The following is a 15,766-nucleotide window of genomic DNA, read 5'->3' on the forward strand; positions in this document are numbered from 1 at the left end:
TTTCTTCCTCTAATTTGCTTTATTGCTGCTGAGATCTGCAGGCTTCCCCATTTCATTTTTACATCAGCTTTGACATCACCGGGTCCCCCCCATAGTAACTGATGGGCCTCATCCTCAACGACAGCGCTCTTTGGGAGAATCTGTACCTCCAGTTTCACCCCCTTTATCACGCCACTCATCTAATCTGTGCAGCATCTGCTTCCTCACATGTCCCTGAACGCACCCCTTTTCTCCACACAAAGAAGGAGACACCGCATTTTTTTTCAAATATTTATATATATTTATATATTTATAACATACTTATCACTTGGTTCGTCCAAACATACACACATATGTACAAACGAACAAAAAAAAAACTGAAAATATTGAGAACCTCAGTCCATGATGCCAAAAAAACAGCCAGAGGTGAAACCCCCCCCCACAATTGAAGCAACCTAAGACAATGATTTTTAAATTATGCATAGCTTAAGTTACAATAAACAGAAAATAATACTTTGTCTGTCATCCTCTTCCTGCTTTTTTTTTGCCGTTTTCAAAAACATTCATACAAACTCCTCATTTGGAGGTTTAAGAGAAGAGGAAGGTTAAACACAAGCAGTGAAGACCGTAAACAACACAGTAACATCATGCTTTGCACAAAACTCAAGTTGAGGAGGGGATAAATGACACAAAAAGGAATGATGTGAGAAGAAATATTCCCTTTCTCATGTACAAATCAAACACAAAGTGTGAACTCTAAGACATCAGTTTTCAAGACTCGCTGCCAAGGCAAAACGACTTGTTTCACAGCCGTGTTCAAGCAAACTCCTGTTTTCTTCCCATGTGGAACACGATGGAAAGTAACCTCCTGCATGTCTGATATTGCTTTCTGGATTTATTAGTGGAATTAAATCAAAGCTCAGTTCAGATCTTGAATTAAATGACAGCTGGTTTTAAAAAACAAAGTGCTTCTGACACAATAACAGACAAACTGTAAGTGCAGTAAGTTCAGTGGGAATGTAAAGAAAAGCTGCATGAGGAAACAAACGGTGGGTTTCCTGGACTGATGAGTGTAGTGTGTTTGACTCTGAGGTCAGCTGTAAACCTCATCAGTGCAGGAAAAGCTGGTCGACCTCTCCCACCAGCTACTACCATTAAGTAACGCAGCACAGGTACTAAGCAGGTGTCGCATATCGGCGAGGATCACAAAAGTCATCTCTGCTTCTCCTCCGGCCTCAGGCATCTAACGCTGTCCGTTAATTGCTTTCTAAGAATCACAGCGAGCTCAGTAAAGTAGTGAAAGTGGTTCCAGTGCATTTAAGCGGCAGATAGTTTCAGTCAGTAAAACACGAGCAAAAAAAGAAAACATGAGTCTTCACGGTGTTTCTAATAAATAAATGAATACCAACATGTCTCATAATGCAAAAAGACAGGTCTTAGGACTTAAACAAGGAGCGTCTTGAGAGGAAATGTCATTTCCACATTCACACAGTCAAGGTCAGCATCACCTCAGCATGCAAAAAGCAGGACAGAACAACAGGCAACACAAGGTACAACTCAACCCATCGCCTCTCAGTCCCTCCTCTGAGCTCGGACGCAAAGTGAAGCTGGGCCGTGACACTCGTGTTCAGACTTGAGTGGAGCAGACAGGGGCGTCCCACTCCCACAGAGCAGGACGTCTCCCGGTGACAGACACGACGGAGGGCTGCTCCCTCCCAGCGACTGCAGCGTCAGCAGGACACGCTAGCTGAGCTCCAATCTGTCAGACGAGGCGCTGCAGGAGATCCGAGCGCCGCCGAGGTGAGAGACGAGGGTCTTCACACTCTGGGTCCGGCTTTGGCCAGACGATAGCAGCTTACCAGGAAAATAAACATCAGGCAAGTATCTTTGCACAAAAACAACAAAAAACAAAACAAAACACAACAGCAGGAATCAAAGAATAAAAGACAAATGAAACACACTCTCAGAAATGCATTTTGTATAAAGTGTCTGTTGCAGCCACGGCCAAATATTCATCCACTCCTCCGACATTCCACTTCAGCGTGTTTATAAATATAGATTTATATACATATAATACTATTTTTGGAATCATGTCTGGATGCTGGGAGTGGCGGTGGTCGAGTTTGCTCAGCTGGGGATGGCTTTATTTAAAAGTCAGGGAGGTTGAGGCCATGCTGACACGTTCTCCTCCCTGCCAGAGCCGACAGGAGGAGGAGGAGGAGGAAAGAAGAGGAGGAGGAGGGCGGGGGGGTCCTCTTGCTGAGAGCAGGACAGTCGTAAACGTCAGACACACAGTCAGCCTGCAGCATAACTGCTCAGGAAGGAGTAGAACATGGGCAGCTTCATGCGCTGCTGGTCCCGTCGACACCACGCCATCACCGTGCCCTCGCTGTTGGCCGTGTAGAGGTGGTGGCCGTCACACGAGTACGTCAGGCTGAGGCAGACAGGAGAATAGGAAGTGAACAAGGGGCACCATATAAAAGCACTGCAAAAACTAAATTCACTTAACAAGCGACATTTCAGTGAGATGGAGGGACGTGTTTTAAGACAATGCATCTTAAATATCTGGTTCAGTCAAACAACTTTGAAATTATCTTGCTTTGAGTTGAATTTTGCAAGAAAATTCAAAATAAGTTTAACCTTCGTGTCGTCCTGCAGGTCAAACTGGCCCGTTTTAAAGTTTGAAAATGCGGAAAACAAATATATTTTGACAGTGAAACTTCTGGTGTCCACATTTTCAACATTTTTAGAAAATCTTTGAACATTTTTTGGCGGAAAAAAATAAATGTTAAAAAATTTTTTTAAGAACATTCACAAAAAATCTTCCAAAAAATCAACCAAAATCCAGCGAAATTCGCTGGATTTTGGTTGATTTTTTGGAAGATTTTTTGTGAATGTTCTTAAAAACATATTAGAGGTTTTACTGATATATATTTAATCACTTTAGATATTTTGGGGATTTTTTGGGAAGATTTTTACTAATTTTTTGAAAATATTTACATAAATCTTCTTGCCACATTTGGGGGATTTTTATAATCACTTTTAAGGAATTTTTGGAGTTTCCTTCCTGAAGGTTTTGCAAATTTTCAGAAATTTGGGGAATTTTTTTTGCTGAATTTTTGGATTTTTTTTCAGACAAGGAAACAATATTTTTGGTGGCCATAAATGAGGACAACATGAAGGTTAATACATCTCAAATTAGGAGGTTACATGAAAGCAATAAATCTATTTTTGAGTGAAAAACTACTATTTGTTAGCATATCTGGCTTATTTTAAGACACCTTAAAATAAGCACTTGCCAAACAAACTTGACAATCCTGGTAAAACATAGCTTAAAATTAGTTTCCCCAGCTAATTTTAAGATCTTAATATTCTAAATATCATATCTTATTTCAAGAAATCTTACCAAGCCATTTTTCACTTGTTCTATTGCCAGATTTCTTCACTTATTTCAAGGTAAAAGTTCCTTGAAATAAGTTTTTTTTTTTCTTGTTTTGAAAGGAGCATTTTTTCCAGTGAGCACAATAAGAAAAGCACGAGCGTAGTCCTGTTAAATACCTGATGATGGGTTTGCTGGACTTGGGGAAGGTGATCTCTCTCACTGGTTTTAAATCCCAGGTGCTCCACAACCTGAAAACATCCATCAGCGTAAATAATTCAGCGTCTCCAGAAGAGTAAAAGGAGCCCATAAAAATATTCTTTCTTACCTGACGACGCCGTTCTCCAGACCGCCGGCGATGACGTTGACAGACACGCCCTCCGGCTGGTTGGAGAACGCCACGGAGCAGATGATCTCTCTGCAGTGCACGTGACCAATCAGGTCTCCGTTCACCGTCCACATGCGAAGGTCGCTGCCTCCACCCTCTGGACACGGAAAACAGGCGTCATAACTCACATCAAGGACCGAAAGACACTTCAATACCCAGGATATGTGACACAATAAACACTGAGATCATGCGGCAAAGCGTCCCTCACCGGAGTCACAGACTGTAGCGATGTCTCCTGTGGTCTCGCTGGCAGACACGGCAGTTACTGGGCTTTTGTGGCCTGTGAGGCTTTGTACATAGCAGAGTCTGAAGAGACACAAAACAGCTCAGAAACCGCACACTGCAAACATTATCTTCTGCCTTCACTTTGCAAACACACTGACCTGTTGAGGTCCCACAGGATGCAGGTGCCGTCGTCGCTGACGCTGATCAGGATGCTGTAGGGCTTGCAGACGAACAGGCTGGTGACCTCCCCCGTGTGACCGTACAGGTGAACCTGAGATTCCACCTCCATCTCCGACGGCTGTGGAAAGACATTTTCCAAACCCGGCCACATGTTAGAAGGGACAGAGGACGTATACAGGGTTTGTGCAGACATCAGCCAGTCAAATTTAATGCTATTTAATGCTATACTGTAAAATTTTAATGCCGTGACCATGAACTCAACAAATTACATGCGTTTGGGTTTTTTGGTAAAAGATGATTTTTATATGAAACCTGTTCCTACATTTCACGATTTCTGAATCCGGAAACCACCCCTGACCACCCATGGGCTGTAGTTCTGAAATCCACGTTTTCTAGCCATTCTTGCTGGAATTTGCGTTTCCCCATTTCCCAGCTCTCCTCCACCTGGTCCAGCCCGCCGACCACTTTAAAAACATGCAGTTTCTGCCAATTGTACCCGACTGGCCGGAACAATTATTGCAATGCTTCAGCATCTCTACGCAGACGCACATATCTGACGAATCACAGTCTATAATTATATATTATTATTGCCAAGTATTTTTCTTGAAAACTGCAGAAAGAATTTTTAATGCCACTGAGAATGAAATTTAATGATTTTTGAGGCCCTTTAAAGGGGAACTTCGGTTTTTTTCAACCTGGGGTCTGTTTTCACATGTCTTTTCATTCATGTGAGTGATGGAGAAATGAATTTTCGTCATAGCTCCAGTATTCAGCCAGGCAGGCAGCTTAGCAGCTCAGCTAGCGAAAAGAAAGCAAATCTCGTTCCGCTATCGCGCGATGATTTGCTTTCTAGCGTCCTGAGATTTGGATACAGACCACAACAAATAGCGATCGCCAAGTAATGTGGAGGTTTTTGTTCACTTCTCATCTCTAGTATGTTGTGGGACACTCGTAGAGACTATCTGAGCCGGTCAGTGTGGGGAAAAAAAGCACGTTAGGGCGGACTTTGACGCGGGGGGGCAAGTTGCCCCATACTTTTCGCTAGCTGAGCTGCGAAGCTGCCTGTCTGGCTAAATACTGGAGCTATGTCAAAAATTCATTTCTCCATCACTTACATGTATGAAATGACATATGAAAACAGACCCCAGGTTGAAAAAAAAACGAAGTTCCCCTTTAAGGCCTTAAATTTCGCAAAATCAATTGAATGACTATTAATGCTTATTAATGCCCTGCAGAAACCTGATACAGATCTCAACGTATGTGTGACTCAGTGATGAAATGAAATGCTTTGATTTGGTTTTTTTTCCGAAAAAAAACCCCCCTCCATTAATCAATCTCCAACTGGGCTTTGTAAATCAGTGCAAATCAGCTGCTAGTGAAACACCCTTCGGGGACAGAGAAAGAGGAAATCTGGATGCCTAGTGGTGGGGACCGATGAAAGTCTGAAAGCCTCTCTGATGACTGAACTCCCAGACCCCTAATCCCACTTATAGGCTCGGTGGAAATGTGTTTCAAGGGCAACTGTGATGTGACTAATGAAGCCGAGCGTTTGAGCACGGTGAGGCTGTCTAAAGAGGGGGAGGAGGGGGAGGAGGGTTTGATGGGAGGCGGGTGGGTGGACTGGGTGTTCGTGTGGAGGCGGAAGGTTAGAGGGGGACGTCGCCATGGAAACCCACCGTGGTGCTGGTGAAGCGGTTGCTGTAGGCGGTGATGACTCCACACTTGCTACCCGTAAATAGCTGGCAACCATCGGGCACCCAGGCGCAGCTGGTCACCTGGAGGACAGAGAGACAGACGGTTGGGCAGAGGAAGCCAGAACCTCGAAGCTTACTGGCCGATCAGTTGTATAGTTGTGTAACAGGAAAAAAAAAGCTGGTGATTCTTTTCACTAACTGGTGCTCTGGATGTATACCTGGTGGAGTTGTGAACACTGAATGAAGTTGATAGGCGGCTCGCTCTGCTTGCTTTTCAGCCTCAGTATGTTGTCTGCGTAGCCCCAACTCAATATGGCTGACCACTGGATGTCTGTGCTGTGCATGCTCCGCACACCTACAGAGCGAGGAACATAAAATTAATGGAGTCAGCAGGATGCTGTGCGACACGTCCTGTAATTCCAGGCTGTCTTGTGAATGAGTCTTGGGCTTCCTACCCTGCTCCTTGCTGTAAATCATCATGAGGCAGAACTTGCGGGAAAGGCCACAGATGGCTCGGGTCGGCAGAGCCAGCAGGGATCCAAACCTCTCGCCGTGGGGCTGGCTGAAACACACCACGGGGTCAGGAGCGGAGGGGGAGCCCACGTACTCACCCCACTTCAGACCTTTGATCCATGGCAGTGGACTCTGTGGGGGAGGAAGAGAAAATTGCCAGGTGAGCAGCAGATCATTTCATGGATGGTGCATTAAGTCATGTCTTCCTCAGTGCACAGCAGGCTGCCGGAGTCACTGCCACCGCCGAGTAGATTACCGGGCAGACTATTTCCTTCGCCTGCTCTCTGGTTTCTCTGAAGGCCAGCTGAACCAGGAGGCCCATGGCGGCCGGCAGCTCCCCCTCCATCATGAGTTTGGGTCCCGCCCTGCTGATATGAGAGGCGTTGAAGAGCTGCCTGGGCGTCTGTCCGTACGTCTTGATCATCGTCTCCAGAGCCCGTCGCTGGACTGGGTCTTCTACTGCCGAAACGTCCATGCCAAAATAGGTCTGTGAGGAGTTACATGAAAATGATGTAAGCAACAACACCACTTTTTCCAATTAATATGAAGCAAATGTGTTAATGAGAAGCTACGTACAGCTGGATGGAAGACGTTGATGGCCTGGACGGCAGCTTTGCCTTTCTGCTTGAGCCCGAACACCAAGTCGATCCACTGACACAGCGTCTGGGAGACCTGGTCGGACTCTAGTGCTTGTCGGTGGATCAGGATGAAGAGACGTGGGTCGTTCCGAGCCCAGGGAGGTAAATTCACATGATTCACCCTCTCTCCATTCTGACGAACCCCAAAATCAAAACCTGCAAAAAATAAATACATTTAAAGAAGTTCACTCGTGTGAAGATGAAAAACGTACGCAGGGATAAATGAGGAGGGAAAACTAATTACCCTCTCTGTTGACCAGGAATTCCGGGAGGTAGAAAAACTCTGGGATGAGCTCTTTCACATCAGTCATGGACTCGTACGAAGACAGACGCCACGTTGTGTTCATGGAGTGAAACGTTCGGTCCGGGATATCAAAGCTCTGGTCTGATTAAGGCCAAAGACAATCTAATTACAGATTCGACTCACTGATTGAAAACATCCCCTTTCATGACCTTAAACACCACGCTCGATGAATAAATTTACAATCACATAAAAAGATGCCTCGGAGGATCAGATGAGAGAGGGAGAGAGAGAGACGGAGATGAATGAAAAATAAATTAACAGGAAGGAAAGAAAAAGAAAAGAGAAGGGAAGGGCGAGGAGTTGATCAGAGAAAAGCATAAAGATGAAGCAGCCTTTCATGGCTAATAAATGAAATGCAACACGGTTGCAGCAGTTAGTTTTGAGACCAGGATGTCCCGGTATTGTGTTATTTCAGTCTGTTAGATATATCCTTATGTACCAAATGGGTCAATATACTGCAGGTTTGGGATTAGATTCTCACCCTGGTAGGCGAGGAACATCTTGGTGAAGGGTGGCATTCGAACCAGGAAGTGCAGCACAGTGCCACTGTTGGAGTAGTGTGAGCCATAGTGATAAGGCTGGACGGGCGGCATGGGGTCGTCCTCACGAATACCCTTTTTGTACTCTTCCTCCAAATACTGCATGAGACATATACACCACATTAATGTGTTTTCTGACTGAAACTTCCAATAAAAAGTAGCACAGAATCAACCCGTGCACCAAGTCTCACCCTGTAATTATCCACGTAGCGATCCTCCTTCTCTTTGGACTGGACTGCGATGGGTTTGCTTAAATTTCTGCATAACAAAAAGAACGAAAAGCACTAATGAGCCATGATGTTCACCAGTAGCAAATGCAAGCAACCGACCTCGCTCGACTAAATTTTTTCGACAATCGCACATCTGATTTACTTCATACATGCACTTTATTTATGGCAGGTGTGCTGCTGGGGACATGACAAAGTGCAGCATTAGTTTGGATGAGTGGTTCTCAAGAAGCAAACGCAAGGCAGCTGCATTTGTGCAGCACATTTCATACACAAGGACAACTCGGTGTGCTTTACATTAAAAATATTGGAAACATTCAGACAAGCATAAAAATCACAATTAAAATGATGAATATAATGAAACACAGAAAATAATAGGAAAATTAGAAATATATAAAAAATAAAATGACTGTTTGCATTTAAAACAATTTAAAATAAGCTTTAATAGGAAAGCAGTGACAAACAAAAGTCTTGAGCCGTGATTTGAAAGAAGTGAGAGTTGGAGCAGACCTGCAGCTTTCAGGGAGTTTGTTCCAGACACGAGGAGCAAAATAAGTAAACGCTGCTTCACCGTGTTTAGTTCTAACTCTAGGGACTGAAAGCAGACCTGATGACCTCAGAGGTCGAGATGGTTCATAAAGTGACAGCAGATCAGCTATGTATATTGGGCCTAAACCATTTAGTGCTTTATAAACCACCAAGAAAGAGAAAAAAGATCTACGTTAAAAATTGCTGACTGATTGAGCGACGTCATGACACCATCCTGCACCTGGTCAAAGCATAGAGGCTAAACTAAAAACACTTAGTCCATGATCATCTCAAGCGTAGAAGTATTTTAGACAGAGACCAACAATGTGGTTCTGTGTGAACACAGCAAACTGTAATGACGGATCACACCAGTAAAACTGGTGTACAAACACTCAAAGCAAAAACCTCCCGAAGCGTTTTGTCGAGGCGCATCGTCCTGTTTACTCTGCCCCCACCCGAGCATGATGTAGGCAGTCAGGATTATCAACACGCTGAACGTGATCCATTTCTAAATGTTTCATCGCCCCATGTGCAAACAAACTTCTGTCCTGCTGCCGTTATGTTAATGAAGCGTTACACCATGCATCATTTCGTGTTGTTATTCAGTCCTGTTATATTTTTCATTGACTGAAGGTCCACAAATGAGTTGGAAAACGCCTTAAACTAATTTTACAAACTCTTGTTACAGTCTGTAAATAATTAAAATGACTTTCTTTACACAGCACTAATGCAAGAATCATTTACCGGTAATTATCTTTACTGCACAGTACTCCGGTCATGATGTGAATCTGCATCACAACAAATTGAAGTTTTAAGTCAAGCATTTAAAAAAAAAAAAAAAAATTGACTTATCAGTTTAGGGAAACGGCTGCTTGGACATACAGTCAGTAAATTCTGCTGTGTTGTGGCAATCCTTTAAGGTACCATATTTTTCTGTCATTTGACAAATAGCCAGAAAAACAGGGTCTATTGTTATTACTGACTTAACACAGCAATGACGCAGAAATTAGACAATGATTAGCTACCTCTTGAAATATTAATGAGACAAGCATTTTCTATTCTTATTTTAGAGTAATTAGAAGAAATCTTTACAATAAGTTATCAATTGGTCACTACATTAACTGACTAATCAAAAAGGGTTAGACCAATCAATATCTGTCCTTCTAGATAGTTCTGGTCATATGTAATGAGGCTAATTTGAGTCCTAACTTTAATGCTTTAATACCCCAAACGGAGTCAGTACTGAGTGTAAATCAGCTTGGATGAGCAATTGGTTTTTAAAATTCAGAAAGCTGTAAGCAGCAATACTGAAGGCAACGCAATCGTTCCATTTTGTAATAGTATTTTAAATGATTCACAAGAATTGACTTCTGAGAGGCCAAATTTGTCTTTCGGCTTATCAGCAAAACACCACAATAAGTCAATTTAATACTATATTATGCAAATGAGAGTTCAATAGAATAGCTCCAGCACAAAAAAGAATTCTTATAAGATTAGCTAAGAGCAGCACACACAGCACCTAACAACTAATGCATCAATATTAGAAGAGAAATAAATCTGCAAAACAATTCTTTTGATTAACATCTAATAAATCTACTTTACACTCGTGAAAAGATGGGGGATCACAACTTTTAATGCATTTCCGAACACACTAACAGAGCTTCCATTCAGCACCGACCTGTAGATGTTTGGGTCCTGCAGGTCGATCGTCTCGCTGGTGTAATCTCGCAGGATAAAGGGGAACACTGGGTACTGCATGAGGTCGTTGAAGGAGCGACCGGCGTGCTTGTTGAGATGCGTGAGGTACTCAAAGTTAGAGATCTGACCCGAGCCCCACAGCTGTGTGAGCGCCGTGATGTTTCCGTGCTCCAGCAGGTTGGGAAGATCAGAGGTTAGGATGTTGTGGTAGACATCATCTCGGAACTAAAGGCAGAACACACAGAGAGAATGTGAGGCTAATGTCGATGAAAGAGCGAGACTGGTGATCAAACAAGCGATCTGTCAATCCACGTAGACCAATTCAGATATTTTAGGGTTTGCCTTCTATTCTTGATTCATTTTTCGATCATAACAAGCCTATGATTCAGCAATTTAAAAGATGTTCACTGTCAAATGTTCAACTATTAATAACCTTATTAAGAATTACTGATATCAGCTTTTCTAATCTCTGGGTTGCTATAGTGGGTTAGAAGTTAGTTGAAGCCAATGCTGATGTCCTCAGTTTGCATTTCTTATAACTTTTGTGAACTAGGGCGGTCATGGTGTCAGACTTTCACTATTATCACAACTATCATGACCAAAAGAATTAATATGATCATCATGCTATCTGTAAGAAAAGTGAAAAACAAAAATCTTGATTTATTGTGGGTTTAATCTCTTTTGTTGACAAATGAATAACTGTTGAAATACAAAAGTAGATAGGTGGACGAGGACTCTGTAAACAACTTCATTTGGCATTGTTCCTATGTTGGAGTGTCATCCAGACAGCTACTGGTGCTGGATTGTTTACAATATTATCATCATCACAGGGGTATTATTAACCGGATATCAATAATGCACTTTTAAAGTATCACGTTTATCCTGAATATCAGTGCATGGGAATAACAAACTACAATAAACTTAACTTATATAACACTTTTTGCACCAAAGTTACAAACTGCTTATGAGGAAAAAAAGTTTTCAGAAGACAAACAACATAAAAATAAGCGAAAAATCAACAAGGATCATAAAAGCAGTTGGAGAACATTAAAACAGAGAATACAAAACGAAGATCATAAAAACAAATAGATCATAAAACATTCATAAATCACAGCCATGTAGCTAATATTTACGAAGTCCTTTTGAGAAAAGAATTTTTTAGAAAGAGGTTTAAGAGACACCAAAAATGTCACCTATCTGATTTCAATAGGCAGCAGAGACCCAGCTGAGATCTAGGAATAAACGGTGCATGTACCGATCTAAGAGAGCATCTGGGACATAAGTGGTTAAAAGGTCCTCAGTGTAATTTAAAGCAAGGCTGTTTCATGCCTCAAAAGTAATCAACAGAACTTTATAAACAACGTAGAATTTTACAGGTAGCCAGTATTGATAGTTAGCCTACTGCTAACTATCAATACATGCATAAAATGCTCAGGGCCAGGCTACAGTGACGTCTGCAGCAGTGGTGTGACTGTAGATTGTTGGCAGGCTAACAACCACCTAATGACAAAGCTAAAATTGTATTCTGATGTTAAACAGCAGGATGTACTAGGAAGCAAGTGTATTTGGTGACCAAGTTTTTCTTCATCTGGCTCTGTGCACGCTCCCATATAAAGAGGTTGTTTGACGAGTTATTCAATTCTTCTTCTGCACAAAGTGGAGGCATGTAGGTTTATAGAATACACAGATGCATACAGTTTGCCGCCTGAATTTGACAGCTTCGTTCAGTGGGATGAATAACATATTTCTCAACAGTAGCGCAGAAAAATCATATTCCCTCAGCTACAAATGTGCATCACTTTGAGAAAAATCTTGCCAGGAAAAGAATTGGTGAAAAGGTCTTCCAATGAAAACTGGCTTTAGGCTCAACATCTCCCATTAATCTCAAAGCCTATCTAAAATAATACATATCTGAACCTGAAATGTACAAGGAAAATGGAAAAATCTTTCTGTTGCTTTTCCCAGGAAAAGATTTTACAAGCCTGCACACAATCTGCAGGCAACAGATTCATCTGTTTGGCTTCCATGTGCTCGGCAGCTCTGTACTTCCTTTGATTTTTCTGAATTGGAAATACCAGTCATAAACCATCTGTCCACCCATATTGTAACTTTCTTTCAGTGTTTCATAGAGAGAAAAATATTAATGGTATTTTTCTGCAGAGTAAGATGATACTGTATCTTATTACCATGATTCATAGTACCGGACGCTGTAGAGCTCGAGGTATCAGGAACAGAATAACAAAAAGGTAGTTCAACATTTACCTTTCACAGCATTTTTTTTTCAAGCTGCATGATTTCGTCTGGTCATTCATCTCTTTCTTTGAGCAGTGATAAGCTCTTTCATCTCATCATTTTTTTATCACAATCCATTTTCGGTGCCCAGATTTTTATATTCAAATAAAAAGCAGACCAGATTTTTCCCTTGTGATTTGCCGGGGAGTCTAGTTATAGACTATAAATCCACTCAGGGCTCTGTAATAATGATGTGAAACATCTGAAGTAAACAAGCTAGAACATCCTACTGTGCATCATTCATGAGCAATGTGAGCATTTGCTTTGTGAATAGCTAAACTGGAACTGACAACTTTGCATCTTTTATTGTTATCCTATGTGTCTTGTGTTTTTTCCTCACCTTGGTGTTGTCAAATGCTAACAGCAGGGTCCTGCCATTGGTGAGGAATATCTCCACGGCGTTGTCTCTTAGCTGCCACCATCGCTTGTGCACCTCCTTGATCTCCTCGTATGTCCAGGAGAAAGAGGGTGCCTCGGTCTCTCCATGAAGACTCTGTTCAAACGCATAAACACATTTGGTGTCGAGTAGCCAGGAAGGCACGTATCATAGTGCCATTCCTGTGGCGGAGAATACGCCTGAACAGTCTGCTGGTTTTACCTGGTTGTCATGAGCATCAGCAGCATTGTCCTCCACAAAGTACATTCCAGATTTTCCTGTGAGACAGTGCAGGGTGAGTGAGATTTGCTGTACTAAGCGCAAGACAAACAAAAGCTTCCCTGAGTGAATAAATAAACACTTGTGTGTGAGGGCAGAGCAAGACACTCTAGCGCCTTAGAGAGCAGATTATTCTTTGTGCCTTGTGACTTGCTGAGTATATTATACATGGAGCAGCTGTGAGCTATGGTCAGTGTCTTACCCAGAAGTAGCTCCCCTGCTGTCTCTCTGGAGGGGGCAACGCTGATGCACCGCCTGGTGAACCTAAGGACAAAAAGACATTTCTTATGCCAGACACACACCATCTTGAATAAAGAATAGGCACCTGTCAGTGCAGCAAAATACATTTAGACATTTATGCGTTTTCTCCCAATCATTCTGACTGTTTCAGACAGATATGGTGTTTACTAAAGTCTTAGAGTCAGGCAGAGAGGCAAAGAGTGATACCTGATGGACTCGCTGGTAGCTTTGTCTTTGACAGTGGAGGAGAAGGAGGAGTGAGTCTTGTCCTCAAACAGGAAGGAGAGAGCTGGCTTCACGGAGTCTAAACAAGAAGTGGAGATCAGATTAAGGGGGAAAAAACCCACAGGTGTGAGACAGAATTATTACCAAAGAACGTTTATCCACCTTCAGGCTGGCGTCTGTCTTTGAGTAGATATTTGTTGGGGATGGTGAGGTAGCATCTCTGGAGCCGCCGTCGCTCCCGGTTCGGCCCTTCTGTGGGGTCCAGCTGCCAGGATGTCGGGTAGGATGTCTGGTCGTACCAAACCGCACTGTAAAGATGAAAACGGCACACTGTCAACTCACTGCAGTACAGAAGAATCGCACTGCAGGGTTGTACATACAACTCAGGATGCCAATGTCAGACATTTTGAAATGTTACTGTTGTGAATTGTCAGTTTTTTTTAGTCATATGTTTTTTGGTCAAAATTCATTGTTCCTATTATTAATTCTTCTACAAATGTGTATAGAAAGACTTTGAGGGAGTATTTAGGTAATTCTGAAAGGAGATTTTATTCGAAAATAAATGTTCTTGCATATGTTAGCAGTTAAATTAGCATTTTAGCTATTAAAGCATGGCTGTATGGAAAGCAAAGACAGTCAGTCAAACATTTTGATCCAGACAAAAATATCTTCACAAATACTGTATGGATTGCTAAAACATTTCTACAAACATCACTGTCCTCCTCAGTTATAATCCCTTAATGTTTCATTTTGTGGCATTAGAAGGTCAGATTTCTAAAGCCAATTACTAAACATTAGTATGCCAGTGTTCTAAACTGAGATAATGGCCATGCTAGATGTAATACTGGTTGATAAATATCAGAATATTATTATTAGCAATTGTGAACATGTGCTCTAAGCCGTCAGGCTCTATTAACGTTCTGCCTGTAAAACAGCCCTGCCTGCCCTCTGGGTAGCACAAATGTACAGATCAAAAAGTTTGCTTCATTTCAACGTTTCAAATTGTACCTTTCCTCTAAGGGCATTAAGATGCTCTGCAGGTTTGAGATTATTTCATTCAAATGTAATTATTCGCACAAAATTGCAACCTATTTCATATTACAATGTCATTTTAAATAAGAAAATTACCACAAAGTAAGGAAGAGAAAAAATAATCAGCATTAGAATAACTACAATCACGACAGAAACAATTTTATTATTTTGCTGTGTTCCGATATTACGTGAGAAATGAACTTGTACACCCACCGGTCATGTGTGAGTTGCTGCACCAGCTCCTGCCAGTGGCGGCTGGCACTGAGGTCTGTCTTGTAAAGGCCCCTGATGTGCTGGATGACTTTCTTTCTCTCCATGCCTTGCCGCAGAGACACATTCTGAGTGATATCTGCTGCAATCTTGGAAATGTCCTTGGACTTTCCATCCAGTCTCTGGATAAGACTGCAGAGGAATAATAAAGAATGGAGTGAACAGAAAAGTGGAACAAAGATTAGATTCTTACTCGTATGCTTTTGTATTAAAAATCAAGCTCACATCGGGAAAAAAACCCACTCACTTCCTCTGAGTGTTGGCCATTTTCTTTTCCCATGCCATTTTACTTGTTTTCTCTTCAGTTTCATACTTTAATGTTTCCTGTGTGAATAAAGATATAGTTAAACATTTGGTTAACAAAAAAACTTGACAGGTGGTTCAAGGCATTTAAGGAAGATGAGGATATTTAACTTGCAAAACAGTTATTTCACACTCTTGAAATGAACAGCGATGTTAGGTTTCACTATCAAGACTTGGAAGCAGTTGCCCTTCACTTTAACGGTGACTGTTCAACATTAACTCAGTCTGTGTATGACTTACATCTTTGAGTTTGAGCAAGTCTTGTTTGTGTGGCGTGTTGGGTTGGATGCAGCGATGACCGCAAAGCTTGAGTGAGGTCATGAATACACCCACGGCACTCTGCTCGTCTTTGGTGAGGCTGTCCTTGTGATCGTGCAGCATCTCGTACAGGTACAACGACAACTTTGGTCCATGCTGAGTGACAGAGAGAGAGAGAGAGAGAGAGAGAGAGAATAAA

At 42.1% G+C, this 15,766-nt stretch overlaps 1 protein-coding gene across 3 annotated transcripts in view; it reads right to left on the bottom strand.

Annotated features, from left to right (window-relative positions):
* Nucleotides 1-268: 268 nt before the first annotated feature.
* Nucleotides 269-15,766, bottom strand: part of lyst (lysosomal trafficking regulator) — a 63,925-nt gene continuing 48,427 nt past the window's right edge. For all 3 annotated transcript variants that reach the window (XM_051959809.1, XM_051959808.1, XM_051959807.1), the window contains exons 33-54: nucleotides 15,550-15,723; nucleotides 15,254-15,330; nucleotides 14,950-15,138; nucleotides 13,867-14,012; nucleotides 13,687-13,783; nucleotides 13,442-13,503; nucleotides 13,183-13,238; nucleotides 12,925-13,077; nucleotides 10,273-10,517; nucleotides 8,031-8,097; nucleotides 7,782-7,938; nucleotides 7,241-7,381; nucleotides 6,935-7,152; nucleotides 6,615-6,845; nucleotides 6,301-6,490; nucleotides 6,064-6,200; nucleotides 5,828-5,926; nucleotides 4,130-4,269; nucleotides 3,955-4,052; nucleotides 3,687-3,843; nucleotides 3,538-3,609; nucleotides 269-2,413 (exon numbers count right to left, since the gene is read on the bottom strand). In XM_051959809.1, the coding sequence (XP_051815769.1) occupies nucleotides 2,275-2,413; nucleotides 3,538-3,609; nucleotides 3,687-3,843; nucleotides 3,955-4,052; nucleotides 4,130-4,269; nucleotides 5,828-5,926; nucleotides 6,064-6,200; nucleotides 6,301-6,490; nucleotides 6,615-6,845; nucleotides 6,935-7,152; nucleotides 7,241-7,381; nucleotides 7,782-7,938; nucleotides 8,031-8,097; nucleotides 10,273-10,517; nucleotides 12,925-13,077; nucleotides 13,183-13,238; nucleotides 13,442-13,503; nucleotides 13,687-13,783; nucleotides 13,867-14,012; nucleotides 14,950-15,138; nucleotides 15,254-15,330; nucleotides 15,550-15,723 (3,045 nt within the window). In that variant the 3' untranslated portion in view covers nucleotides 269-2,274. The remainder of the gene's footprint in view (nucleotides 2,414-3,537; nucleotides 3,610-3,686; nucleotides 3,844-3,954; nucleotides 4,053-4,129; nucleotides 4,270-5,827; nucleotides 5,927-6,063; nucleotides 6,201-6,300; nucleotides 6,491-6,614; nucleotides 6,846-6,934; nucleotides 7,153-7,240; nucleotides 7,382-7,781; nucleotides 7,939-8,030; nucleotides 8,098-10,272; nucleotides 10,518-12,924; nucleotides 13,078-13,182; nucleotides 13,239-13,441; nucleotides 13,504-13,686; nucleotides 13,784-13,866; nucleotides 14,013-14,949; nucleotides 15,139-15,253; nucleotides 15,331-15,549; nucleotides 15,724-15,766) is intronic.

The sequence above is a fragment of the Acanthochromis polyacanthus genome, chromosome 15, assembly GCF_021347895.1.
Source record: "Acanthochromis polyacanthus isolate Apoly-LR-REF ecotype Palm Island chromosome 15, KAUST_Apoly_ChrSc, whole genome shotgun sequence".
In the NCBI taxonomy this organism is placed as follows: Eukaryota; Metazoa; Chordata; class Actinopteri; family Pomacentridae; genus Acanthochromis; species Acanthochromis polyacanthus.